Source organism: Pseudorasbora parva, chromosome 9, assembly GCF_024679245.1.
Source record: "Pseudorasbora parva isolate DD20220531a chromosome 9, ASM2467924v1, whole genome shotgun sequence".
NCBI lineage: Eukaryota > Metazoa > Chordata > Actinopteri > Cypriniformes > Gobionidae > Pseudorasbora > Pseudorasbora parva.
Window position 1 is genome coordinate 44,596,876 of NC_090180.1, and position 27,896 is coordinate 44,624,771.

Consider the following 27,896-nt stretch of genomic DNA (forward strand, 5'->3'; position numbering starts at 1 on the left):
CCCAACCTCCCTTCAGAGCGTCTCCAAAGCCACGCCTCCTTTAAAACCAGTGTTGGGAGTAACGCATTACAAAAGTAATACACTACAGTTTACACAACTTATTACTTTTTGATGTAACGCAGTAGTGTAAGGCATTACTAATGAATTTTCAGTAATATTTTACTCTGTACATTTTCAGTAACGCTTGAGTTAGTTATTTTCAGTAACCAAACACTTGGGTGAAGATGACAGAATAAGACTACTGCACACCGTGGTTTTGATTTTTTTATAGTAATAAAGTAATTTAGTTCAGTTAGAGAACAGGCCGTTCAAATAAAAACTGAAGTTGTCTGATATATGATCCGAGCGAGCGTCGCAGCAGGAGTCAGATCTTGAGCTGACAGATGATCGCGGAAGATTTGGTTTCAAAGTGAAATGTAAAAGCGCCTATTAAAGGGGGTTTGTCATTGTGTTGTGTATTTCATTAAGAATAATAGGCTAATTTTAAACCGAAACTAAAATCTGCTTGGCCGCACAGAGCACGCATTTACTGACGAGCTGTCATTCACGTGTGCGCGCACTGGCACGTTTTCAGTTCATGTGGAAGCTTAACTTTCATAGGAATTCATTGAAAGCACTCGCTTTGCATCCGCTCCCGTTATTAATGCCTGATCGGCAGAGCGAATGTTCCTTTCGGTTAGATAGAATTAGTGATTTAAAAGCCCAGAGACCGTTATTACCGATGTGGTCACAATCCCACTTTGATTAACCGGTGGGAAAATGTCCCCACATCCCTACTGTAGCTATATTCGTGAGATGGATGCACATTGCTTAGAGTTTATCACAGATAAGGACAAGAACGTAGGCTAATAGTCAAATGTAAATGCAGTCAAATGCAAACTATGAAATGCAATTCTATCGATGTCGCAACAATAAGAAAAGAACAAATGCGCATATTGTCATAACTTAAGTTTACACACTGTTGTGTCTATGAACAGAAGCTATTCCCAGATATTGCCAGATAATCACTTTACCTCTACAATACTTATAACAGAATTGGATCGTTTGTGATTATGTCTGTCATGATTTCTTGCATTGTCTTGAGCCAATTCTCCATTGTTAGCCTGGATAGCCCACAGTCTTTATGCTTCATCATATTTCCTTCTACTGGATGTAAAATGCTCTGTGGTAGCCAACATCTTACAATGTTTAGAGCTACTCATGTAGTTATTTTGGTGAAAGTAACTCAAAAGTAATACAGGAGTAATGTAACGCATTATAATTCTGAGACACTAATATAGTAATCTATAGAATTACTTTTAAATAGCAGTAATAAGTAATCTATAATATATTACAGTTTGGAAGTAACTTGCACAACACTGTTTAAAACACATGAACACGCCACTGTGTTGCTGCAGGCTTTTTTGGCCATGTTCTCGGGTTAAAGTGACCCCAATAATTTCATATTTAGCCCCAGAAATCCGGGAATGCGAATTTTAGCAGGAGACCCCTCCACAAAATTCAAATTTCACCCCTCAGAACCATAGACTGTAAAAAAAAAAAAAAAAAAAAAAATAGTAACAAAAATAGACGACACCTACACTCTCTTCCGTTGAAGTAAGTGAACCCGCCATTGTACAAATATGACGCTGACATCTTTGGACTCGAGTCTGCACAGTAGTGAGCGCAAAGTGGAGCCGCGATATCAATGTCCTGCCAACACTCCTGCCTAATCAGCTTCTTTTTGTAAAATAAATGGTTATGAAAATGTAGAAATTAAATTTAAGGCTCAAATCTCCTCCCAAAGTTCCCGAAAAATCAGAGAAGCTGTAAATCTCAGCTGTCAATCATAACGTCATACCCTGATTTTAACTAAAACCAAACTTATTTTCAAAAATCACAAACTAACATTGGCGTGATAAAAACGGCCTTAAAATGACAGAAACAAAAATTATTTGAAGTGTAATTCAATTGTTTAGCTTGTCTATGCCCCATTACATTTCATGGACAGGGTGTGTTCATGAGCTATACTGCATACAGCCACCTGGGGGCGATCGAGACACTCAGGTCCCTTGGCTTCACTTTTCAACACTCGTGTGGCACACTTTTTATTTTTACCTGGGGAACCCCATAAAATGCAATTAGACAAAAAAAAAAAAAAAACATATTTTAACAGTCTATGGTTTTGAGTAGCAATTGGGCGGTGTTTTTGTGTGTGTAAACAATGACTTACGGAAGCGAACAAAAGCTTCACGAGAGACGGCGTCAAACTACCTCGTCTCAAAAGTCAAAACACATACTATTATAATAATAATGAACATAAACAACTCAAAGAGCAGAGCACTGACCTGTAACGTTACCACCTGACTCCTGCAGATTCATTTCAGCATGTTGCCATCGAGTTCACGGGTTTCCATCTCTTCTTGGATTGTGGCATGAACGTAGGCAGCATGCGCTGGTTGTTTTGGTTCAGGCGGAACAGTAAAAGGCGGCTGCTGTTTGTTTATGGAGCTCTATGACTGACCCCTGTCTCTATCTGCATAACATTAAACGCGCGCAGCTGACGTCTGATGTCTGTGCTTGTAGGTATGGATTATGAAAACAGGCAGGCTGGCCAGGAGCCCCGCACATCTTTTTTATCTTCTTCTTTTACTTTTAATGGCGGTTGGCACTTAAACGTGAATTTCCGCCACCTACTGGACTAGAGGATAGAGCACGACAAATATTAGTGACAACCAACTACTAAAACAACGTAAAAAAATCTTCTTTACAATGTAACCTTAAATCCTATAGTTTTCAAAGGTAGACTTTATACTGTGCTGAGGCACATGGCATGCAGAAAAAAAAACAAGTAGGCTAAATTGTGCGCAAAATTTATAAACAAAATAGTAAAACGTGTGGACGGTTTAGCAAGTTGAGGGAACTAATTAGTAAAGTGTGCAAGATTTACGGTTTTTGCCTTTTTTCTTCTTCTTGCACGTCGTGAGCGGGCTCCGTGTGTATGACAAATATACATTTATAAAAGATTTAGTTCTAGTCCTTGATTCTGATTGGTCAATAGAGGTGTTTTATTCACGATAAAACTGCCCGCTTCACACAACGGTTCTAGCTACACAACACCTGATAATGTTCATTGAAACTTGAATTATGTAGAGTATTGTGAGAGTGTATTACCTGCATTTAGATATAGCATTTTACTTCAGGTCAGGCCTCCTCATACTAAAAAATCTGTCTGAATCACCTGTGATTTTCCTGTGTCCTGACAGTAAGTTAGTCAAAGCAATTGTCAGTCTGCTCTACTCCCACAAGTTTCAGTCCTTTCAATTTAAAAGTCTTCCTGACTTACTCATAAAGACAGCCTTTACCACATCTAATTGCATAATAATGTAGCCTAACGTCTGCTGCTGTTTACAGTCAGGGACTTTTTTTTTCCAACGGAAGGAAAGCTTTTAGGCATTTTACTTCATGAAAGTTGCCTTAATGCATCATTTTTGGCTTTAATATTTGTACTGTGTGGTAACCGTTTTATAAAAAGCAATAAGTACTCAAGGCTAGTGCAGTATTGTGAATAAGTCGCAGCTGAAGGTTTATACCTTATTTCTTATTTAGACCACTTGACCTAGTGATTGCTATCAGGATGTGAAGAGACTTTCAACCAGCATAAAAAAATAATAATTCCTGGAACAAATTAACTACGCTGCCTCTAAAAGAAGTTAAAAAAAATAAAAAATACATTGATCTTTACCAGTAGAATAATGACACAAATGCATTTGTTTAATAAAATGACATTTTAATCAAACTTTGTGTCCTTAATATTTCTTTATTAAGTGTGATCCATATTAAAAAGCAATAAGGCACTCGATGTCATGCTGTTTTGTGAATATAAACACACTGACAACATCCTTCAACCATGATTATACTCACAATACAGCACAGCCTCACAAACCTTATTGCTTAATTCAGTGCCATAAAGTGAGTTTCCATGTATGAATAAAAGAAGCTGGTATATTACAAGCAAAAAAAACAGCATTATTCCTCTTTGAACACTGCGTGAAACTAATGCTATTCACTCAAAATGACAGTTTTATTAAAGTCAGGGGAAACAATGCAATGACTTTAGGGTGTTTTGAACCCTTTACTGACAGTTAAAAGCTCTAGGGGGGAAAAGTGAAATGGTGGTATAACAGGAACACCTTAATGTCCATTTGGTTTTGGTTTTTGAACTCATTTTGACAAAATTGGCAGTAAAAGCATCTCAGTCCATTTCTGTGTGGGAGATGATACGGAGAAATCTTGACTCCATATGCCTGTCACACTGAAAGACAAAAAAAGCACAGCAGGATTACACAACAGAAAGAAGATATCTTCAGTGATTTTGCATTTTGGCATGGCCGGGTATGTTAAGAGGAAGACTATGCGCAAGTGATGACTCACTTGGATTGGATTTATCCGATCAAAATATTTTACAGTTACCATGCTATTAGGAAACATCCAAATGAATAGTCAACAAATTATAAACATTGAATTTTTAGCATGTTATATTATATAAAATCAAAATGTACTGAAATTGATAAATATATATATATGCTTTGTATATTTTATGTGTAATAATAGTGTAAAAGAATCATATTTTTATAAAAAAAAAATATATATTTGTTATATGAGTTGTATGACACATTGACAAAAAAAGTGGGACAGAAAAGTTTTACATTTTAAAAAAGTATGTTATTACATTACTATATACTATACTATCCTATCCTATACTATACTATACTATACTATACTATACTATACTATACGTATATTATATTAAATAAAAGTAAAATAAATATAAAATAAAACTATTATGATAGTAAAAATAATGAAAATAATGAATATATATATATATATATATATATATATATATATATATATATATATATATATATATATATATATATATATATATATTTGAAATAAAAAAAATATTAGTAATACAATATTTATAAAATATATTGTTGGACACATTAACAAAAAATTTAGATTTTTAAAAAATTCTTAAATGCATCAAAAAAGTATATATAATTAAAAATATATGTAAAAAAAATCTTTAAGTCTATTATAAAAGATATACGTTAAAATAATTAAAATATAAAATGCTCTCTCACACACACACACCTTAACATTTAGTTTGTAACTGTGAGCATTGAGTGGCAGCTCACCTGGATATTCAGCTTGCTTTCTAATTGGCTGACAGAGCTGTCAGACAGCTGATTGGCTGATTACGCCCGGCGTGTGAAAGCACAGATGCAGTTCTCTCAGAGTTCAGCTCGAAGGGTCACGAGGACGGATGAAGGGCTTCTGACAAGGCACCTGATGCCCAGGCCCGAGTGTTCTGGGGCCGACCCGGTGCATTCTGGGACTGGCCCCGTGCATTCTGGGAAGGGCGGGCTGGGGAGGGGTAGCGGCTGTCTTTCACTAGTCTCACTCCGTGGGAAGGAGTGGGTCCTGTGAGTAAAACCAGACATTAAAGGTGTATAAAGATTCAACACTATTACTATTTATTATCACTATTATACACACTAATATTCAAGCACTAAAAATGAACTGCAGGAAGTGGAAAAAGCATTTGGAGCTGAGAGAGATGAGATCACAGCCGATTGGAAAACCATCCCGCTGCCGCCCATGTTTTTCTGTAAGCGGTAAAAGCATGAGTCAGGACCTACCTAGTGTTTGAGAACGGGAGACGGGCCGCGGGCAGAGGAGGACAGAGGGCGGGGAGGGGCTGGAGAGCCAGGAGAGAGTGATTCATGGGACGCTGAAGGAGAAGGAGATCGCACTTTCTCCTAAAAACACACAGAGTAAAAGAGCTCAACCACAAACTTCTCATTGCTGTTTATTTAGAACAATGAACATTAGATAAGTAGGGCCCTATGAAATCTTTTATGATTTTGGCAACACTTTATAATGAGGGTTACTTTGTTAACATTAGATAATGTCTTAAAGGGGCGGTTCCGTGTTTTTTTTCTAGGCTTGGTTGTGTTTATGGGCTGCAGTATAACATGTCTTAATACTTATTTTTTCTTTTTAAATGTTGTATTTTTCTAATATTTGACCTTTATTCCACATCGCTGTCTCCACTGTCCTTTGAACGGCACGTTTGCTTCCTGCTTCTTTGAAGCCCATCCTTCCGAAAAACGCAATGGTCTTAGATTGATTAGATGGCCAAATGTAGTTTCCTGTATTTTTATTGGCTAAAGTGCCAAGCACAGGTTGCCGGAAACGCAATGCCCCTTCCCATTACGGGCAGAAGTCACATCTGTGGAGACTAGCAAGGGTTTATGATGTCACCACCCCGGGAAGAAGCTTGTTGTAGTCCAAACCGGCTTTTTTTGTAGGCAATAAACTGCCATAACTTTAAAAGACAATATCTCCGTTTGCATTGAACTGTCAGCGCTGTAACTTTGCAGATACTGTTAAAGCTCAAGCAGCGACATTACACACTAACTAAAGTTAAAAAAGTGAATTTGCATGCAACCACCCCATTAACTAACGAGCAATACATTTGTTACTGTATTTGTATCTTTGTTAACATTAGTTTAATAAAAATACAGCTGTTTATTGTTTGTTCATGTTAGTTCATAGCACATAACAAATACAACTTTTGATTTTAATATCGTATTAGTAAATCATTAACAAATATGATTAAATGCTCTAGAAGTGCACTTCATTATTAGTTCATGTTAACTAATGAAACCTTATTGTAAAGTGTTACCTTAATTTAATGGTTTAATTAATTGTATTAATCAAAAAGGATGTCTAATCAATAGAATTCACAACATTTTAACAACGTAAAAATTATTAACAAGTTTAACAATAACAGGGACTTATGAAATGTGTTTTGTTGTTTAAAAAAACTTAAATTTATTTATTTATTAAATTAGTTAAATTAAGTTGTTTATTAAATTTAAAAATTGTGTTTTTGGTTTTTGTTTTCAAAATTCCATGTATTCAGTTTTATTTTTTAATTTAATTTTAATATTTTTAATTAAATCTTATTTATCAAGAAGAACAATGTTTTTTTTTGTGGAAAATTGTAAAAGCAATATGGCTCAATTAATATTCATTTAACAATTATATATTTTATTTTATTTTACAGCAATAGAATAGAGCAACAACAAAAAAAGACAAAAAACAAGCATGGAGAGATAAAGGGAATGCTGCCAATTAATCAATGTAATTTAAAGTTTACACATTCACAAATACAGATATTAACACCTAAAATATAGTTATGCCTTAAATGTATTCCGCTATAAACAAATAAAACAATTATATATAATCTACTTCTGTTAACAAAGTACTGCACAACACCATGCTGAATAAATGAAAACATGGAAGAGAAATGATGATGTGTGATATTCCTTAAAAATGTTTTGTTATTTATTATTATTACTTTGAGAAGTACGTTCAGTACAATAGTAACACATTTCTGTCAATTTATAAGTCGATTTGTTCACCCTATGACCTGTAATATGTGCTAACAAAGTAAATAAGGTCGATTTTGATTTCATGAGGACTTTAAATGGTGAAATGCTGGTTAAGAGACTCTCAGGCCCTGTGTACACCTGGCATTTAGATGCGTTTTGGTTGAACTGGATGGCACTAAATACAGGTGTTAACAGGTCTAAAACATTTAGAGTTTGTCCACTTTCGACCACTTCCAGAGGTTATTAGAAACACATTTGACCCGATTGCTTTTGTTGTGTAAAAGCTCATGTGGTTGATTGACAAACCCCTTTGTGCAAACATTATGGGATGCATGCTAGTCAGACGGGATTTAAACTTTGTCGACTGGAGACCCATGTTTGGGTTAAAGAAGAAAAGCGTACCAAGCACAATGTTCTCTCAATATTCCAGATTTCTAACACACACACCGCGTTCGTCGTGATCTTGTGGCTGTCAGAGAAGAGTGAAAAGCTGCTGCTCTCCGTGTGTGTTTCTGTCGTCTCTGGGCGCGTTTATGTATAAATTGCATTAGCTTATTTAATCCATTAGATCGAAAGATCTTAAAAAATATACTTTTACCTGCCCATAGACCATCCCTTGAAAGAAATCAGGACAGAAGTGGTTGAAAGTGGACAAAAGAGACAGATGTAAAGGTGTATGTCCTCATATAGTGAGATGGCAGAAAACTTTCTAATCAAGAGTCAAGCATGCTTGATTATGTATAGCAGAGCATGCAGACTTCAGATTTTAAGAGCGGTCTTTTTGTGGGTGAATACTTAGTCACTGGACTGAATTGCAATTTGATGGCTCTACTTTAGATTTATTTACTCAAATTTTGCCAAATTCCATGACATTCAAAATTAAACTTGCTTATCTCAGGGCCTGAGATATGCTTGAAAAACTATATCAACATAACCTAATTACAAGAAACTAACATACTTTACATGAAACGTTGCTGTATTTAAATAGGCAAATGCTGAAAAGTCTGTGATTGGATCATTATTGCAGTGATTATTATGTTTCTAGCATGTTATATGCTTGGCAACAGTTATTCCAACACTAATTGATGGAGTGTGTAGCTTTTCATTTTTGTACGAGATGTTTTCCTCATAATCCCATCTGTGTGTCTGGTACCTGAGCGGGGCTCTTGCAGAGTCCGGGTGAGCGTGGCTGAGATCGAGGGGAGGAAGAGCCTTCTCTGGACGGATTCTTCCGGAGGACCGGAGAGTTGTTCAGGCCGTTCCCTTCGGTAGACCTCGGAGAGACTCCTGCGGGTGACGCGCTTTTCTGCAAACACAAATGTCATCTGAAACATCAAATCATGCTACCTTAAACAAACACTACAGCAACTAGTGGTGTTTGCCCATGCAAATGTCACCTAGATATGACTCCTTTAATAGGACAAAGTATAATTTAAAGTTCAAACAGACAAACGCTGCAGGACAGATTATGTGCCAAAATGGTTTGTTAAACTGTTCATAAAAAAAATCGCAAACCGCATGTATGAACAGTTCAGTGATGCTTACCTTAGGAACCACTAACAAACATACATTTTCATCAGGTTTAAAAGGTTCATGGTAAATTTGGCAAGTTTTTATCAGATCTGAAGCAAATGTTTTTTGGATGTAAAAACATAGCTTGAAGCTATTTACTTTTACTTTATTGTTTAATTACAATTGTATGCTGTTCACCAGGTAAAAAACCTCAACTCTTACTTTGCTGCTAATGTAAATTTTGTTTCAGAAAAACCTTTTCTGTTTATAGTAAGTTAAGTTGTAGGCATGTGATGCAATAAGCATGTACAATGGTCTTAGGTTGTTTTGATGAATAGACTAACTTTGCATTACTAATTTATTTGAATTAGAAAACACTAAAAATAAAGTAATTTAAAAATGATTGAAGCTGTAAACATACGACCTCTGATCTGGACTATTAAAAAAAATCGAATTCATATTCCAAATGAAGCCTCCATTCTATGATTTATGAACTTGGTTACATTTGATCATACAGTCATTAATAATTCATTAAAAACATCAGATAGCGTTTGATTAATAGTTTGTGTACTTTTGTAAACAAGACTATGCACAAAAATATATGAATCAAAGCATCTTGACATTCCTAACTATTTAAAGTATTGACTGAAGAAAGTTACCAGGTACATAAATCCAAAACTCATAAAGGCTTATATTTTTTTAACATAAACATTCATGAACTCTGATGAGGTCACAGAAACACTAGAAGCGACCAATGATGTGTCGTGCCCAAAGGGGGACGTAACTAAGTACATTTACTTACAAGAGTCTTGTACTTAAGTACACTTTTTGAGTATCTGTACTTTACTTGAGTATTATTTTTTCTGAAAACGAATTACTTCAACTTCACTACATTTGAAAGACAAATATTATACTTTTTATTTTTTAAGTCAAAAGTCATTTCTGTAGCAGCTTTGAAAGTCAGTGGATGATTTTTCTTCTTTAAAAGGTATCAGTGATGGATCAGGAATCACTCTTTTAGGGTCACGTGAAGTTCAATGATTTTTTTTTTATGTATTCACATAAACAAAGTTAATTATGTCTAAAGTGAACATAAACAGTCGGGAGAATATCAGTGTATAGGATCCATGCATTCGGATTTAAAGTGACAGCAGCTTTGTAAAAGGCTTTGTAACTTTTATACAAGTATTTAAATTAGGTAGTCGTATGCTAGTGTGTCAGATGGCGCATCACTGACTGGCTTATACCATGATAGAAAAGACTAGCCTAGAAATCTAGACGCACCCTAGCGGCAGCAAATTTAATTTGCCCGCAAGTGTGGTCTAGCAACTCTCAATTCCTATCTGAGCTGTATTCCTCAAAATCTGGACGGCCCAATCACATCGTGTAGGTAGGCTATAGAGTCGGCGGGCGGGGCCATAATGACGACGGCCGAGTTGCGTTTGCGTGCTTCTAGTAACACAGAAACTGGCGAACTGCGGCGGTCTTTCGAATCAGCTCTGCCCGCGCCTCCGGAAGACTTGGAGTTAAGCTTTCCTCTGAGAAAAGAACAAAGAGCGGCACTGAAGTCATTCTTAAAAAGGGAAGATGTGTTCGGAGTTTAGCCGACCGGATACAGCGAATGTTTAATCAGTCAGCGAGGAGCGAGCTCCCCTTCACCGTCGTTGCTCCGGTTGGTGTACCGCTATCCTATCGCGTGCAGAGGGAGTTTGAAAGACGACCATTTATCCCGCCCCTCGGACTGAGCCCTGTCTATGGTGAGTTTCCAGACCAAACATCTTGATGTGGGTCTGGCTTGTCAGGCTAAGAAAAGACTGCATTTATAGAACAATAATAAAGTAATGTGATGACATAAAAAGGAAAATTTACTTTTGATACTTAAGTACTTTTGAAAACAAATACTTTTACTTAAGTAAAAATCTGTTCATTAACATTGACCAATCAGCTGTAGGCTAATTCCTTCAGCAACTGAATGAGTGAATGAATGAGTGAATGAATGAATGAATGAATGAATGAATGAATGAATGAATGAATGAATGAATGAATGAATGACCATGTATCCAACTTTACAAGAAGAAAATGTTGGTGCACTGTTGACATCATAGTAGACACTGTGTACTGCAAGAACGAGAAAAAAGTAACGGTTCACACCTCTTTAGTGCTCTCTCTTCTGACACCGTCTTCATTTTTACTGCCACTCTCCTGCAGGAAAGACACATGATCAGACCCAGCCAATCATGAGCTCGTAATACTTCATAGGCCTTTCCTCAGGACACAAAAATCACTGTAATCTCTCATTAGTTTCAAATGGAGACTTTGCTTAAATCTCCCAAGAATACGACCTCACGTGTCGTCTCAGAAGAATTTTCGTTAACACTTTATTTCACAGCGTCCTTGGTACACGTTACATGTACTTACCATAGTAATAACAGTAAATTATGCATAATTACATGCAACTAACCCTTAACCACTTTATTATAAGGTGTCTTTGTTGCAGTGTTATTACATATTTATTGAGTGATATCAATTAACAACGTGTACTTACTATAGGGTTAGGGTTTGGTTGTCATGTAATTTTGGTAAGTACATGGAAAATATGCAACAAGGACACTTTGAAATAAAGTGTTACCGAAAATTCTTCTGAAACTCTAAAGGAGAATCATCTTTGAAGCAAGAGATTTAAGCAAAGTCTTCATTTGAAACATTAATATTACTCAGCGCTTAAATATATAATTAAACTTTAACAAATATAACGGAGTCAAACTGCGCTCAGATTTGCCAAGATACTAAAGATTTCAACCAGGGTTATTATTGTAAACTCGAACTAAAACAATTTTTTTTAACTGAAATAAATTTGAAAAGATTCAAAACTTGGCGACTATTTGAAATAAATTAAAGCACTGAAATAACTAATAAAATAAAACTAAACTAAAAAAAAAACCAACAATGATAAAAACACATACCAAAAATTACCAAAAAGAGGCAACTAAAAAGAAAAAGAAAACTAAAAATGTAAAAATGAAAGCTATTTTAAAATACTACTACTAATAATAATACTAATAGTATATAAATAATAAAACAATAAATAGAAACTCAAACATTTCTCATCAAATGTCATTAATTTTACTGTACAACAGATATTGACTCATCTTAAATAAATAACTGAAAGCTGCATTTTGTCTCCCAAACTATAAAAGATCAACATCTGGGCCGTTTTCCTCTGGTTTGGCGAGTGAATGCACAAGTCAGTGTTCAGAGAAAAAAAATAAAGAATATGCCATGGCACACAAGTGTGTCTAAAGTTGTATTTTACATGCACAGAGTCCCTAACGTCCCTAACAATATGTAAGGTATTCCAAAGTCTTGGCGCCGCTACCGCTAATGCACGATCCACCTTGTTGTTTAACTTGGTCCTTGGAATTGTAAGTACATTTTGAGTTGTTGATCTCAAAGTTCTTCTTGACGGATACCCCATTAGCAGATCCGATAAATAAGCCGGTGCAAGTCCATGCAAAGATTTTTCACTTTGAATAAATGATGAGCATTAATATTCAATCACGGTCGGCGTGTCATTTAGCTGAATATGTAAGCACAAGCGAAAATCACACAGGATCAACTCAAATGCATCTTAAAAACTGTAAACCGAGGAAGCAGTATGTTTGTTCTCGGCTTGACTTACCCGGCGCGTTCGTCCTGTGCTGGTCTGGTCTGAACCGCCCCGCTTACTGTCCATATCAGTGTGAGAGGATGAGGAGGAGGAGGAAGGGGGAGGAGGAAGGCCCAGACGCAGCCCTGCAGACCGATGGCCCACCGGAGAGCCGTTGCCACTCTGAAATACACACATACATAAACTATATACGTGACATAAACACTACTGTATGTGGAGGATATAACAATCTAACATGAATGTGACGTATCAACCCTGCTTCTCATCAGGATGACAGAATATATCATTTCAACCAACACATATCAACTGGAACAGAGCTCACAGTATATATCAGTCTATATATACATGGTAGTGTTTTTGCTCACTACCAAGTCTCTTTGCTCATTAAGCCTGCATTTATTTGATCAAAAATACAGAAAAAACGGCAATATTGTGAAATAATAATATATTTAAAGGTGCCCTAGAATGAGTTGAAACAATGTGTTAAATTGTTCTCTGATATCTACATAGAGGGTATGTGGCTTATTTAAGGGAAAAATTGTCCAGATACAGTTTTATAGGTCCATTTACAAACCTATAAATTGTCCCTAGGATGTAATGCTCTGTTTTTGCCTTATTTGGAAGAGTCATGAATATTAATGTTGAGCTCTGCTCTGATTGGCTTATTTCAGCCACTCACAGCTCACAGCAGTTCAGTTGTTCAGCGAAGCAGCTTGTGAGTCCTGACAGAACACAGACCGACTGAATGACACTTTAAGAAGAACATCTCAAATGGAGATTGATAAAATGCAGTCTACTTGTTTATTGGTGTTTTCAGATCATCCGCACGCGAGAAAGAGCTTGCGTGCATATGGTTGCCAGATTGTACATGTTTAGGTAAATGTTTAGTTAAAACACTGGATAGTATACGTGTTCTTTTCACAGAAACCTGAGTAGGGGATATAAATTACTGAAATCTGGCAACCGCACAAACGCTCTTCATTCCCTCAGACAAAACCAAAACCAGTGATTTTAGACTCGTCAATTCTCAAAAATATATATATAATTTTACAAAATGAATAGCCTTTTCAATGACTATCGTTTTAACTTATATGGTGGAAAAGGTGACGTTTGCTAGAAGGATCGCGTGAACGATCTGCAAGCAAAGTATCTACGGTTGTATTTTGTAATACAAAATAATATTACCCTTTGTCATTAGACACTGTTTAGTTTTGTACGGTACTTGGTGTTTCCTATTGTTACTGTACTAGCATCTTGCGTTATCTAGACAATGCGGCCTCTATAAGAAACTTTCAATTTAATCAGAAATTATTTAAACTGTTGTTTAAAGTGGATAAAATCGCTACTTATTGCTTGCAGGAATATAGTTGTAATTGCCACTTTCTTCAGTTTAAGACGCTGAGCGAAGCTTGCTTGAAATGGGCCGAACAAACGAACGATCTTGAATTAAATTGTTGCGGTATCGGATTATAAACATCAATGTCTGTTGACATTTTTTATCTGTGTGAAGGGTATGAAAAGTCCTCACATCTCCTGCACAGCCTGAACATGACGAGTGTCCATGAGAGCTGCCGTTTTTGCTTGTTTACCTGCAGTCCCGATGATTCGGCTCCGTCAGTTCCTCCTGACAATGAACATGTTTGGACAGATACAAATGTTGGGGGCGTACAAATTAATGATCCCCAGCGATTGTTTCATAGGTTGGCGTTATGTTGAGAGGATCACTTGTTTTTCCGTGGTGTTTTTCATGCAGGAGAATTACATAAGAAGTAGGAGGCAATGGTGTTTGAGACTCACAGTATGTGATGTCCATGTACTGAACTCTTATTTCACCATGGCAAGGTTAATTCAATTTTTCCTTCTAGGGCACCTTTAATATATTATATAATTAATATAGTTTCAAATGTAATTTATTCCTGTGATCAAAGCGAAATTTTCAGCATCATTACTCCAGTCTTCAGTGCCACATGATCCTTCAGAAATCATTCTGATATGATGACATTTATATATTAATCATACTATGCACTAATTTTTTTTAACAAATTGATTATTCAATTTCTGTACTATTTCTAACTACATGTAAAAAAAAAAAAAAAAAAAAAAACATGTTGTAGGCTACCTGAAAATGGATGTTAAATCATTTTTTTTGTAATATTGTATTTGTCCTGCTGTTGTAATGTGCTTTTTGTGTTTTAATTTTTAATAACAAAAATAAAATAACAAAAAATGTCTATATTGTGATATCGTGAAATATTTGCATAAACATCATAGCAACATCCTCTACATGTTCGAGCCATAAATAACAAAGAGCTTTTTTCTGGATATTATGAGTGATTTTGTATATTAATATATGCATAATTTGAATTTGTATACTGTATCACATGACTTCAGTCAATTTCATACATAATATGTATGCATGAACAACCTTTTTTTTCTTCAGAAAAAAAAAAAGAAGATTTGTTTTTGTAACCTGACAAATGAAAAACTGTTAGAATACAAGTTTATGGATCTATAACTCAAATAAAATATTATTGGTTGAAAAGAATATGTTTTTACTGTTGGATGGTATACCATTGTAACACAGCTCTAAGAGAAAAAAATAAATAAATAATAATAATCAAAAACTAATTCCATGATGATCACATCTAATGCATAGGGTTTTCATTTTAATTCTATTTATAGAAAATGCTATATATACAAAAATCCAATCTAACATATAAAATCCAATCAGAGCTGCAATCCTTACAGACAACAGGACCATGAAAACACATGATTCACTTTACTAATGGAAGGACCAATCAGAGGATGACAATTCAGGCTTTAATACTCACCCTGTTTGGGGCTCCATCTGCAGAAATAAAGAGAGACAGACTCATGGAGATGAGATGATCCTGTTATATTGAGCATTTGCAATATATTACAGGAATAGTCCAGATTAATTTCAACCTAATGTTTAGTGATCAAATCTGTGGCATGCTTTCGCTCGCTTACAACAGAAATAAATAAAAAAAACAAGCAAAAATCACACTTACATGTACATTGGAAGTCTTTAAATATTATAAAAGGAAATTCTTCTGTAAAAATTTAGTTTTCTAAATGACCCTTTTGATGCTCAGGCAAATTAGCTCTAATGTAAACAGAGTCTATATCTGAATATACATAATTCATTAGCAAAAAGTGGTCAGGCCTCATGGGATAATCGTGAGAGTAATTTTGCATAAATTAAAAGCCATACAAGAAATACTACCATGATTACTATGCTATTATAACAATAAAATATTACTTTGCAAATGCTTCTTGTGTGAATTTCTACATGTAAAATGATACTCACGTACCTCTGGAGTCCAGGTGCTCGAGGTGAGTGATGTCATCTTTAGGCGCCAGGTGCGGGGGGAACGGGAAGGCCCCAGGAAGAGCCATTAGGCCCGCACCCGCTCCCAGGGCCAGTCCTGAGGGGTGTGGCGTCAGAGGGAAGCCCGGAGCATGATGGGATAGATGCTGGAACTGCTGTTGCTAGACGAGGGAGGGGAGGAAGAATGACAAGCTAATGTAAAACGTGACATTTTTTAAACAGCCTAATATTGTTGTGGGAACTGTGATATACTTTGATACACATTAGAATTTTGTAAATATGATCATAAATGTTAATAGGAGAAAAAAGGGGAAAAAAAGGACTCACCCCGATGATAGCGTTGAGCTCGGCCATGCTAACGTGTTTGGATCTTTCCACTGCTTGAGCTACTTGATGCTGATGCTGCATGGACACACAAACCCACACATGATGAAGCATGAATAAAACACAAACCAGCTAATAGAGAAGATGCTACACGACAGCACCTTTCACTGTGAAAAAACACAAACAAAGCAGAAGGCCATGTGCCACGAACAGCGGGTCAACTAAAAAGAGTTGTTGTTGTCTCTGTGGCAGCTTTGATGTTCCCAGAGGGCATTACGATTACAAAATAGCCAAATCCACTCAGCGTGGCTTAGAAAAGAACAGTATGAAATATTGATCCAGGAAAGAGGTGGGCGATTGGAAGCTCTCTGTTGATGACCACCTCTGCTGTAAATAATTCATGCGTAAATAGCCCGTGGGAGGAGAGCAGCCTGGAGAGGATGAGTGTGAGTGTGTGTGTGAGTGTGTGTGTGTGTGTGTGTGTGTGAGTGTGTATTTGCTCACCTCTTGGGACAGCAGTGGAATGATCTGAGTGCATATCGCACTGAGCCGCTTTACAATCTCTGCCTGCAGAAACACAAACAAATTCCCATCAAACAACAGACGACATACTAAAGCAAACAGTCGGGCTAAATGCATTTGATTAGTTCTAATATAATTCACAACAGCAGATTCTACATGAGCTGATTCAGTACTCATATGTGCTGTTAGTTCAGGGCGTTTTCACATGTTTGATTTCATTATACGTTAATAAATCTTTTGTGTTTGAACAATAGAACGATGGATGGATGGATGGATGGATGGGTGGATGGATGGATGGATGGATGGATGGATAGATAGATACTGCACACATGTATACACACACACACCTCATATATGTACACTTCATTCAGGGCTGATCCCACTTACACTGACCCACATACACTCTCAAATCCAGGCATTTCCAACAGATGGCCTGGAAAACGAGGAGAGATGCAGGGGTCTTATCTGGATTAGCCCACTCTGGCGTGTGTGTATTTGCTCATATTAAGTAGTCAGGCTTAAAACCTGCTTCAGTGTAAATACCCAACAAAACACTGAATCAGGGATATCACATGATGTATACATGCCTCTTCAAAATGACTAACACATGATGAAAATAGAGCAAACTAGAGCTAAATGTTAAATATGTCTTAGGGGGAAAAAATCTATAATAAATATATATATATAAATTATAAGGCAAAAATTCCTTGTTGATGCTCGAGGTCAGAGGAGAATGGGCTGACTGATTCAAGCTGATAGAAGAGCAACTTTGACTGAAATAACCACTCGTTACAACCGAGGTACGCAGCAAAGCATTTGTGAAGCCACAACACACACAACCTTGAGGCGGATGGGCTACAACAGCAGAAGACCCCACCGGGTACCACTCATCTCCACTACAAATAGGAAAAATAGGCTACAAATCCAGGCTACAAAAAAAAAAATCCAGAAATCACAATATATGATTTTTTAACTATTAATTTGTACGATACAGCTGCAAATAAGTATTTGAACACATGTCTATCAGCTAGAATTTAGAATCCTAAATTAGATGCACATGTTTGAGGTCGTTAGCTGCATAAAGACACCTGTCCACCCCATACAATCAGTAAGAATCCAACTACTAACATGGCCAAGACAAAAGAGCTGTCCAAAGACACTAGAGACAAAATTGTACACCTCCACAAGGCTGGAAAGGGCTATGGGGAAATTGCCAAGCAGCTTGGTGAAAAAAGGTCCACTATTGGAGCAATCATTAGAAAATGGAAGAAGCTAAACATAACTGACAATCTCCCTCGGACTGGGGCTCCATGCAAGATCTCACCTCGTGGGGTCTTAATGATTCTAAGAAAGGTGAAAAATCAGCCCAGAAATACACGAGAGGAGCTGGTCAATGACCTGAAAAGAGCTGGGACCACCGTTTCCAAGGTTACTGTTGGTAATACACTAAGACGTCCAAGGTTTGAAATCATGCATGGCGTGAAAGGTTCCCCTGCTTAAACCAGCACATGTCCAGGCTTGTTTTAAGTTTGCCAATGACCATTTAGATGATCCAGAGGAGTCATGGGAGAAAGTCATGTGGTCAGATGAGACCAAAATAGAACTTTTTGGTCATAATTCCACTAAATGTGTTTGGAGGAAGAAGAATGATGGGTACCATCCCAAGAACACCATACCTACTGTTAAGCATGGGGGTGGTAGCATCATGTTTGTTTGTTTTCTGCACGTGGGACAAGGCGACTGCACTGTATTAAGAAGAGGATGACTGGGGCCATGTATTGCGAGATTTTGGGGAACAACCTCCTTCCCTCAGTTAGAGCATTGAAGATGGGTCGAGGCTGGGTCTTCCAACATGACAATGACCCGAAGCACACAGCCAAGTAGTGGCTCTGTAAGAAGCATATCAAGGTTCTGGCGTGGCCTAGCCAGTCTCCAGACCTAAACCCAATAGAGAATCTTTGGAGGGAGCTCAAACTCCGTGTTTCTCAGCGACAGGCCAGAAACCTGACTGATCTAGAGAAGATCTATGTGGAGGAGTGGGCCAAAATCCCTCCTGCAGTGTGTGCAAACCTGGTGAAAAACTACAATAAATGTTTGACCTCTGTAATTGACAAAGGCTACTGTACCAAATATTAAAATGTATTTTCTCAGGTGTTCAAATACTTTTTTGCAGCTGTATTTTTAAAAATAAATAGTACATACTAATACTAATAATAGATTGTGATTTCTGGATTTTTTTTGTTAGATTATGTCTCTCACAGTGGACATGCACCTACGATGACAATTTCAGACCCCTCCATGATTTCTAAATGGGAGAACTTGCAAAATAGCAGTGTTCAGATACTTATTTTCCTAAATATATATATTTTCCCTGTATGATTTATATATAGAATGATTTCTGAAGGATCATGTGACATTGAAGACGTGAGTAATTATGCAAAAAAAAAAAAAAACTTTCACAAAAAACCCTGTTCCATCCCAACCCAGCCTTTGATCATGTAGTTTCAGGATGATCGTCCTGCAATTAGTGTTCTGTACATCCAGTTCCAACACTAACCTGCCAACCAGACCCCATAACTCGCCCACACAAGGACACCTCATACTGTAAAACTCATTACACAGAGATCATGCCGATCTGTAATGAAATCAGGCTGTAAATGGCACATCAGTCACTCACCTGCTTCTGCATTTCAATGTTCAGCCCGTAAGACATTTCATAATACTGTGTAAGGAAGCAAGGACAGCTCAATTACATTCAAATTACATGGCATAAATCACAATCACATCCACCTAAATGACAGAAATGCTCTACATGCGTTACCAGAGGCCAGAAATGACCCATATTCTCAGTGAAAGACCTGACACTCATTTCTCTTTCACATTAATCGATCATCATTATGCATTTGGCAGATGTCTTTATCCAAAGCGATTTACAGTGTACTAAAGGTATTGATCTTAAAATGATCTTGATGTTGCAAGCACCAACTGAGCCACATGAGCTTAACGCCATCATTTATACTTTCCACCACCTATCAGCTGTGATAGAACAATTTATTAGCCTATGCAATTAATTATTACATTTAGGCTCATTTAAAATAATTAGTTATTGAGTTTATTTACCAGATTCAACTAAAAGCCTTGCGAACAGATGCTGTCAATCTTTTAGTGAATTTTGAGTAAATAATGTTTTTTAAATGTCTCATACATAATGGGTATACACACATACAGTATACAGCTCTGGAAAAAAATTAAGAGACCACTTAACATTGAGAAATCAATGTTAAGTGGTCTATTAATTTTTCCAGAGCTGTATACTTTCAGTAGAAAATGTAGTTGGAAGTCACTCTTACCATGATATAATGTCTGTGCATCTCTGTTTTCTCACTCGCCAACTTCTCACATTCTAGCTTTAGACTGAAAAACAGAAAACAACACAAATCGTGAGTTTCTCTCAGTGAATCATGTGACACGTTGTCCTCGTACAGCTCTCACATGGTCAGTTAAGGACACCACAATATCAACCTCTCCAACATCAAATTCAACAACCTCTTCATTAGAGCAATAGTTCACCCAAAACCTAGATGTATATGACATTCTTCTTTCAGACGAACACAATCAGAGTTATATTATAAATATCCTGGCTCTTCCTAGCTTTATAATGGCAGTGGATGGAGCCTGAGATCTTGAAGGTCAAAAAAGTGCATCCATCCTTATAACACTAATCCATATGGCTCCGGGGGGAAGTCATGTGTTTGTGTAAGAACAATATCCATATTTAAAACTTTAGACTATAATCCCTGGTTTCCGATAACGACTGTACGCGAATCTTGTTCTGGTGGAAGAGTGGCCTCTGACCCGACGCATGATGTATTGAGGAACGCAGAAGCACAGACGAAAACACCGGTCATGAATTAGAAGTCTAAAATGAGAATTTTTAACAAGACTATTTGTTTGAACCGCGAGAGGCGTCTACTCTCACCTAAGCTTACGATACTACAACATCCTACTTCATGTGTCGTCTACTCAGATTCGGCCGTTTCTGGAAGCCAGTGATTATGGTTTATAAAGTTATAAATATGGATTTTTTTTTTTTTACAAAAACATTTGGCTTTGCTTCAGTAGGTCGTCACTAACCCCCTGGAGTCGTATGGATTAATTTTCGAATGGATGGATGCACTTCCAAATCTCAGATACCATTCACTGCCATTATAAAGCTTGGAAGAGTCAGGATATTTTTTAATATAGCTCTGTTTTTGGCTTAAAGAAGAAAGTCATATACACCTAGGATGGCTTTAGGGTGAGTAAATTATTTTGGGTGAACTATCCCTTTAAAAATGAGTTTTTCAACTATATACTTATATTTTATTCTTGAAGCCGATCACCTTTTATAATGTACATTGATGTTTACTGTTCTAAAGACAGACTTTCAGTAGCTTTCGTAATTGCTCCTAATGAGATCAGGCTAACTGGATAGCTGGCTAATAGTCTGTGTCAGCTAATACAGGCGTTTCTAGTCGCTGGAGTGATTTTAGAGCATTACAGTTTGATAATCTCATCAGCTTTGCTCAGGTGATCCCGACTGCAGTTCAGAGTGGAAGTAGATCATTTATACAGAGCTAAATCACAACATAACTGTATAAAATGTAGATGCAATTATAGAAAATCAGGCCAACATCAATGCACATGGGGAGCGTTTTGCTATTGCTTAGTGTTTAGGCTTCAGTTTGGAGAGATTGTGTGAATATTGTGATGACTCCTCATGGATGTCGGTGAAATGAAGATTGTGTACCTGTGATACTGGGCCTGGAACAGCTGAAATTCTTCTTTTATGTGGTCGAGTGTTTCCAGCACTGTGAACTTCATGCCGCCGTGGCCTGACACCAGCGGAGCCTGCAAACACAGGAGCGGTGTGAGCGAGGGGCGTCTCTCCAAAACAGCCTATTAATTACTATTTCTACATTGTAATAGGATTACCTTGCTTATTACTCTGCATGGAGTAATCATGTTAGGTAATCTCAGGAAGACAATACAAGCATAGATGGCAAATTGTGCTTTCAATTCTGTTTATTTACCATGCAAGATATATACCCCCACAAAAAAAAGTCACTATTTGGATTTATATGTTCAAGAGTCTATGACTGGATCATTATTGCAGTGATTATAATGTTTCTAGCATGTTATATATTTGGTGACAGTTCTTCTAACCCTTTTTGATGGAGTGTGTAACTTTTCATTTCTTAAACAACCATGTTGGAAGACACATCATGGCCATATTTCAGGATGACAATGTCAAGATTTATCAGGCTCAGATTGTGAAAGAATGAAGAATCATTTTAACACATAAATTGATGCACCAGAGTTCAGACCTTAAGACTTATGTGTGTTTGTCAAACGGTAGACATTTGAACTTGGAAATAAATGTCAAAGATGTATATTTCCACCATGTATATTTCCTTGTCCGCTGTAGAGTAATGCAGGGAGTCTTGTGAGAGGTTGTTAAGCGAGCCTATCAGAATTTAGCAGTCTCATCTCTGATTGGCTGGAATTATGTCATATTGTAACGTTGAGTTGTGCTGAGCAAGCGAGCCATCGAGCAGTGAGCGGGTATCGGAGCGAAAGCAATCGAGACGTTGCACGTGAAATATGACGTCGGCGCACATCCAAATAAGCTTATTTTAAATGCAAAATGGATTTCCATTTGCTCAAAATACTTTCTTATTTGCGAGACGAACATTTCTCCGCAAAACTCACATGCTCGCCCTTTTGCACGCTCAAAATATGATCTTGCGTGCGCAGAATTTTGGCAGAATAGTAAGCCCATACTTTACAGAGTGCTGGACTCTTGCATTGCCACTACAAGATGTTCAGCAAAAATTGATGCACCTTTTGATGGACATAAATGTTGAGATGTAAACAGCGACTTTTTGGAAACATTTGTATATAATGCTATTTCTACTTTGTTATCAATTAATGTCATCAATTAATGAATAAACCATTCTCATGCTATAGCTGATAAATATCCATAAGAAAGCATGTGCAATGAGAACACACAATTACCAGCAAAAATAGAGAGCAGTCTCTTAAATTACACAAGAAAAAAAAAACTAATCTGATTATATTAATGCATTTTAACCAACAGTGCACTAAACCATCACAAAGCACTGACACAACCCGACTGAGACCCACAATCCCGTTCAACTGCTCAGATTTAATCAAAACTCACATTGCAATATCGCTTATCATACTTTAGCTACATTCTGATACCTCAGTCTAATGCTGAATTATATATAGGTAATGCCTTTAAGAGTTCAAAAACGAGAAGAAAAAGATGGCTGAATCAATCCCAGACAGAATTCATCACGTGACATGAGAAACTTAAACATTAAAAATACCTTTAGGGAATGTGAGAATACATAATTGAATCCTCTGACACACACACACACACACACACACACACACACACACACACACACACACACACACACACACACACATTCTGACCATACAAAGGGGGCTTCACGCATGAGTAAAGAGACGCTTTATACTGTCTATAGCATCCTGCCACTGACAATAAACGCTTTATTTTCTCAATTTTATCAAAAACACAAGACTGACTGCAGGCACATAATCATTATTCACCTTAATATGATGACCTCTGATAACCTGACCATCGCCTAACAGCACTTCTCACACACTACAAGATCTTGATGCTATATCGAGTTGAACAGCACTATAGGCCCACCTTATGGAATTAAAGGTGCACTATGTAGTATTTTTGCAGTAAAATATCCAAAAACCACTAGGCCAGTGTTATATATTTTGTTCAGTTGAGTACCTACAATATCCCAGATGTTTCCAACTATTTGTAAATTGTGAGAAAATTGCTATTTTAACTAAGGACAGGGACGTTGCAGCATTGCATTTGAGAGAGTCGCCTGTCAATTGTGTCATATCTGCGTTACCCTCGGTTTCGGCTTTTATTTGGCAGGAGCGCTTTATTCTTAGCAGTGTGAACAAGTGAACGCACGGAGTAACGTCATAACATCGTTTTGAACACACTTAAATGTATCTAATATGATAAACAGAGCTCCATTACCTCAAAATCATAACCGGAAGAGCGGATCTGTGCAGGCGCCCGGCAAATGAGTCCCGTCCCGTCATAATAAAAGTCCCGGTATTCGCAAGGCGGGTATTTGTTTAACAATCGCTCCAGCAGCTTTGCTCAGGTCCATAACACTCGGTCCTGCTCTGCTTTAGACTACAGTAACGTTAATAACCGCATGCATGAACGTGATTTCTGCCCGAGTCCTATTTTTCACCGGCTGTGATGAGAAGACCACATCTCCCAAGATGCTGCGCTCACACTTTGCGTCATCAAACTACGCATTTGTTTTGCATAGGCGCCCTCCAGTGGACGGAAAGCTCCATAGTGCACCTTTAAATAAAATGCAATACATTTTTGTCTGTTAGATAATGTCAACAAATGATGCTGCATAGAATTGTACTATGCTTTCTGTATTGAAAAATAAAAAAATAAAAATAAATAAATAACATTTTGTCTGTTAGTCTAAGCCAACAAATGATGGTGTATGGACTAATTTAATAAATTAAATTAATTAAAAATAAAATAAAATAAAGTATATGTCTTTGTGACAACACCAACATACGATTCTGTATGGAGCATAATATCTAGTATTATATAAATACAATACATTTTGCCTATTAGATAATGCTAACAAATGATGTTGTATGGACTTGCACTAAATCAAAATAAAATAATCAAATGTAGTCAGTTTGACAACACCAGCAAATGATACTGTCTGGATTTTACATTACAATATAATAAAAATATTTAAATAAATCAAATGTAGTCAAAAAAGTTACCAAATGTGTATCTGGTAGTTAGATAAGGCCAGCAAAGGATTCTATATAATAAAAGGTTATATACCTCTTGAATAAAACAAAATAAAATATATGTTTTTTTAATGTGTCTGTTAGATAATACCAGCAAAATATTCTGTTTAATGATGGACTTTAATGATGAAAAAAAAAAAAAAATCTCATAAATAAATATTATTTTGTCTGTTAATGGCAGCAAATTGTTCTGTATTCTTGCACTACAAATATTTATTTTATTTTAATGCAAACGGTGTTGTGAAAGAAAGCCTCAGTCCTATGGATAGCATCACCATGTCCCAGCAATAAATATATATATATATATATATATATATATATATATATATATATATATATATATATATATATATATATATATATATATATAGTAGTATATATAGAGTAGATATCCATAGGACTGAGGCTTTGGTCAGGAAACAAGAGGGTTTTGTACAGAGAGCCGAGGACAGCGTGACAGAGCCATGAATTGTCACACAGACTGTTCCTCTCACACCAGCCCTGAAAGAACGCAGTCATCTATCTCACACTGTTTACTGTGCAGGGCACTTTCAGACGAGTGATAGAGACGGAGAGGGGCGGGGGGGAATCACAGAGCCGTGAATAACCGTAGGCTGCTGAAATATTCAGCACATGTGGCACAAATACAAGAGCAGTAACAGCCGTGTGTGTGCAAACGACACATGAACCTGCTGCGTTCCCGCATGCTTCCTGCGCCGATTGCTGCTATTGGCAAAAACAGAAGCGTTCGGGAGGGAAAAAACAAGCACATCTGTTCGGAGCGATCATCTCATTCCAGAAGACTGCATCCGTACTGTACATCAGCTCTGATGAGCAGCTTGTTAAGGCCTCGATACACAATACTGCTCTGATGAGAACTGACACCATGCAGCGTCGCCTCCAACACACACACACACACACACACACACACGCATGCAGATGCTGACGCTCATTTGACATCCCAATTTGGTGACATAAATGAAAATAAAAAAGTAATGCAAAATTAATGCGCATGAACAATTTATGCAATACATCCATAATCAGGAATTTTCTGGCCAGCTGTGAAACTCAAGCTTGAAGTACTACCGTCCTAAACGTACAGCACATTTTTGCACATTCTGCAGTCACTTGGTTTCCCCAAAGCATGTTTACACAGAGAGCAGACGGCACAGAACGAGTTAAGATGAGTGTTCAAAGTTCAACTTTTTAAGTTGACAAGAGTCTTGAAAATAGTGTTGATGGTGCGAGACCAAGTCCGTCTGCCTGACACAAACGTATATACACACACAGATAAAAATAATAGTGCAGACTGAAGGCAAAAACACATCCTGTGCAAACAGTTCCTCTCTCTGCTACCTCTCAACAGTGAAAAATATTCCTGTGAACTGTAGGTCAGTGATGTCTCGAACAATCTCTATTTGTGGGCTTTTCTCAGCAAACTGATGCATGTGATTAGGGTTGTCACTCACTCACTGAGATCTACACTCCTGCGGAAACTCCCGCTATAATAATCAGCAAAGCTGTCAACACTTCACAATGAACCTCCGTTTACAGCTGGTCTTAAGATGCGTTTTGGTCGATTGGATCACAAGTTGATGAGGGAGACACATTCCTGTTTACACCTGGGCCCGTATTCATAAAGAATCTTAATGCAAAGAGTAGCTCCTAGTTAGCCTGATAAGCCAGACCCACATCAAGATGTTTGGTCTGGAAACTCACCATAGACAGCTCAATCCGAGGGGCGGATAAACGGTCGTCTTTCAAACTCTCTCTGCACGCGATAGGATAGCGCTACAACCAACCAGAGCAACGAAGGTGAAGCGGCTCGTTGATAGATTAAACATTCGCCGTATCCGGTCAGCAAAACTCCGAACACATCTTCCCTTTTTAAGAATGACTTCAGTGCCGTTCTTTGTTCTTTTCTCAGAGAAAAGCTTAACTCCAAGTCTTCCAGAGTCGCAGTCAAAGCTGATTCGAAAGACCGCCGTTCGCCAGTTTCTGTGTTGACTAGAAGCACGCAAACGCAACTTGGCCGTCGTCATTATGGCCCCGCCCACCGACTCTATACAAGATTTGATTGGCCCGGCAAGAGTTAGGGGATTACAGCTCAGAAGGGTATTGAGAGTTGCTAGACGACACTCGCGGGCAGATTAAATTTGCTCCCGCTAGGGTGCGTCTAGATTTCTAGGCTAGCTCCTAGTGACACAATTCTAAGAAATTTCTTAGAAATGTGGGCGTTTACTCTTAAAATTAACACAAAAAAATCCTATTAAAGAAAAAAGTAATTCAGAAAGCATCTTAACCCTTAAAAGAGGTCTTAAGGTCAAATTTGTTAGGAGCATGGATGAGGACTTTTAAGAGGCTTAAGAGTTTCTTTAGCAGTGGAGAAAATGGCAGAAAGACAAAGTGGGAGAAGAAATATGTTGCAGACAATGGATGACAGTGAGGTAATAAGATGCTATAGATTAGATCGTGCAGGGATCATGTTTGTGACGGATCTTATTAGAGACACGCTAACATCTCCGACACAGCGCAGGAATGCCATAGCGCCAGAAATGAAAGTAATCACTATATTACGATATTTGGTAACTGGGAAAATGCAACAATGCAGCAGTGATGATTTAGGTCTGTCACAACCTTCTGTAAGCAGCGTGATCACACAGACAATTACAGCACTTTCAGAAGCTCATATTGTGTCACAGTTCATTTCATTTCCACTGGACATTCACACCTTGCAGGCTCAAAAAACTGCATTTATGAATATAGCAGATCGGAGTACTGACCCCTGGTGTTGTCGGAGTAATCGATGGAACCCACATCCGAATTATTGCGTCGGAAGACGAGGACGTTTATGTTAATAGAAAGAGTGGAACAATGTTTATAATTCTAAGCCAATCAAATACCTTATATTAAATTAACAGCATGGTAAATAATAAAAGGATTTATATACATGCATTAAGTTTAAAAGCGCTCCTTTTTCCCCTTTTTGGACAACCAACCAATCACAGTCTTCAAAAGACTGTGTCATACGTAGCAACAGGGTCAGCCCCGCCTCTTCACTAAGATAAAAGTTTTTGTATTTTCCTTGCTCAGAGTTGCTCTCAGATCGGTCCCGAATAGCTCTTAAGCTAAAGCCTAGTTCAGACTGCACGATTTTCAA

The 27,896-nt window shown here is 37.3% G+C and overlaps 1 protein-coding gene across 2 annotated transcripts in view; it reads right to left on the minus strand.

Moving 5' to 3' along the window:
- Positions 1–3,748: 3,748 nt before the first annotated feature.
- tle2c (TLE family member 2, transcriptional corepressor c) overlaps positions 3,749–27,896 on the minus strand; it is a 32,189-nt gene continuing 8,041 nt past the window's right edge. Inside the window, exons 2-14 of one of the 2 annotated variants that reach the window (XM_067452790.1) lie at positions 21,612–21,712; positions 20,173–20,236; positions 19,500–19,544; positions 16,805–16,867; positions 16,304–16,378; positions 15,960–16,131; positions 15,456–15,472; positions 12,637–12,786; positions 11,109–11,159; positions 8,599–8,751; positions 5,685–5,804; positions 5,181–5,466; positions 3,749–4,294 (exon numbers count right to left, since the gene is read on the minus strand). In XM_067452790.1, the coding sequence (XP_067308891.1) occupies positions 5,685–5,804; positions 8,599–8,751; positions 11,109–11,159; positions 12,637–12,786; positions 15,456–15,472; positions 15,960–16,131; positions 16,304–16,378; positions 16,805–16,867; positions 19,500–19,544; positions 20,173–20,236; positions 21,612–21,712 (1,011 nt within the window). In that variant the 3' untranslated portion in view covers positions 3,749–4,294; positions 5,181–5,466. Of the gene's footprint in view, positions 4,295–5,180; positions 5,467–5,684; positions 5,805–8,598; positions 8,752–11,108; positions 11,160–12,636; positions 12,787–15,455; positions 15,473–15,959; positions 16,138–16,303; positions 16,379–16,804; positions 16,868–19,499; positions 19,545–20,172; positions 20,237–21,611; positions 21,713–27,896 lie in introns of both variants that reach the window. The other variant, XM_067452789.1, reaches the window with a different exon arrangement.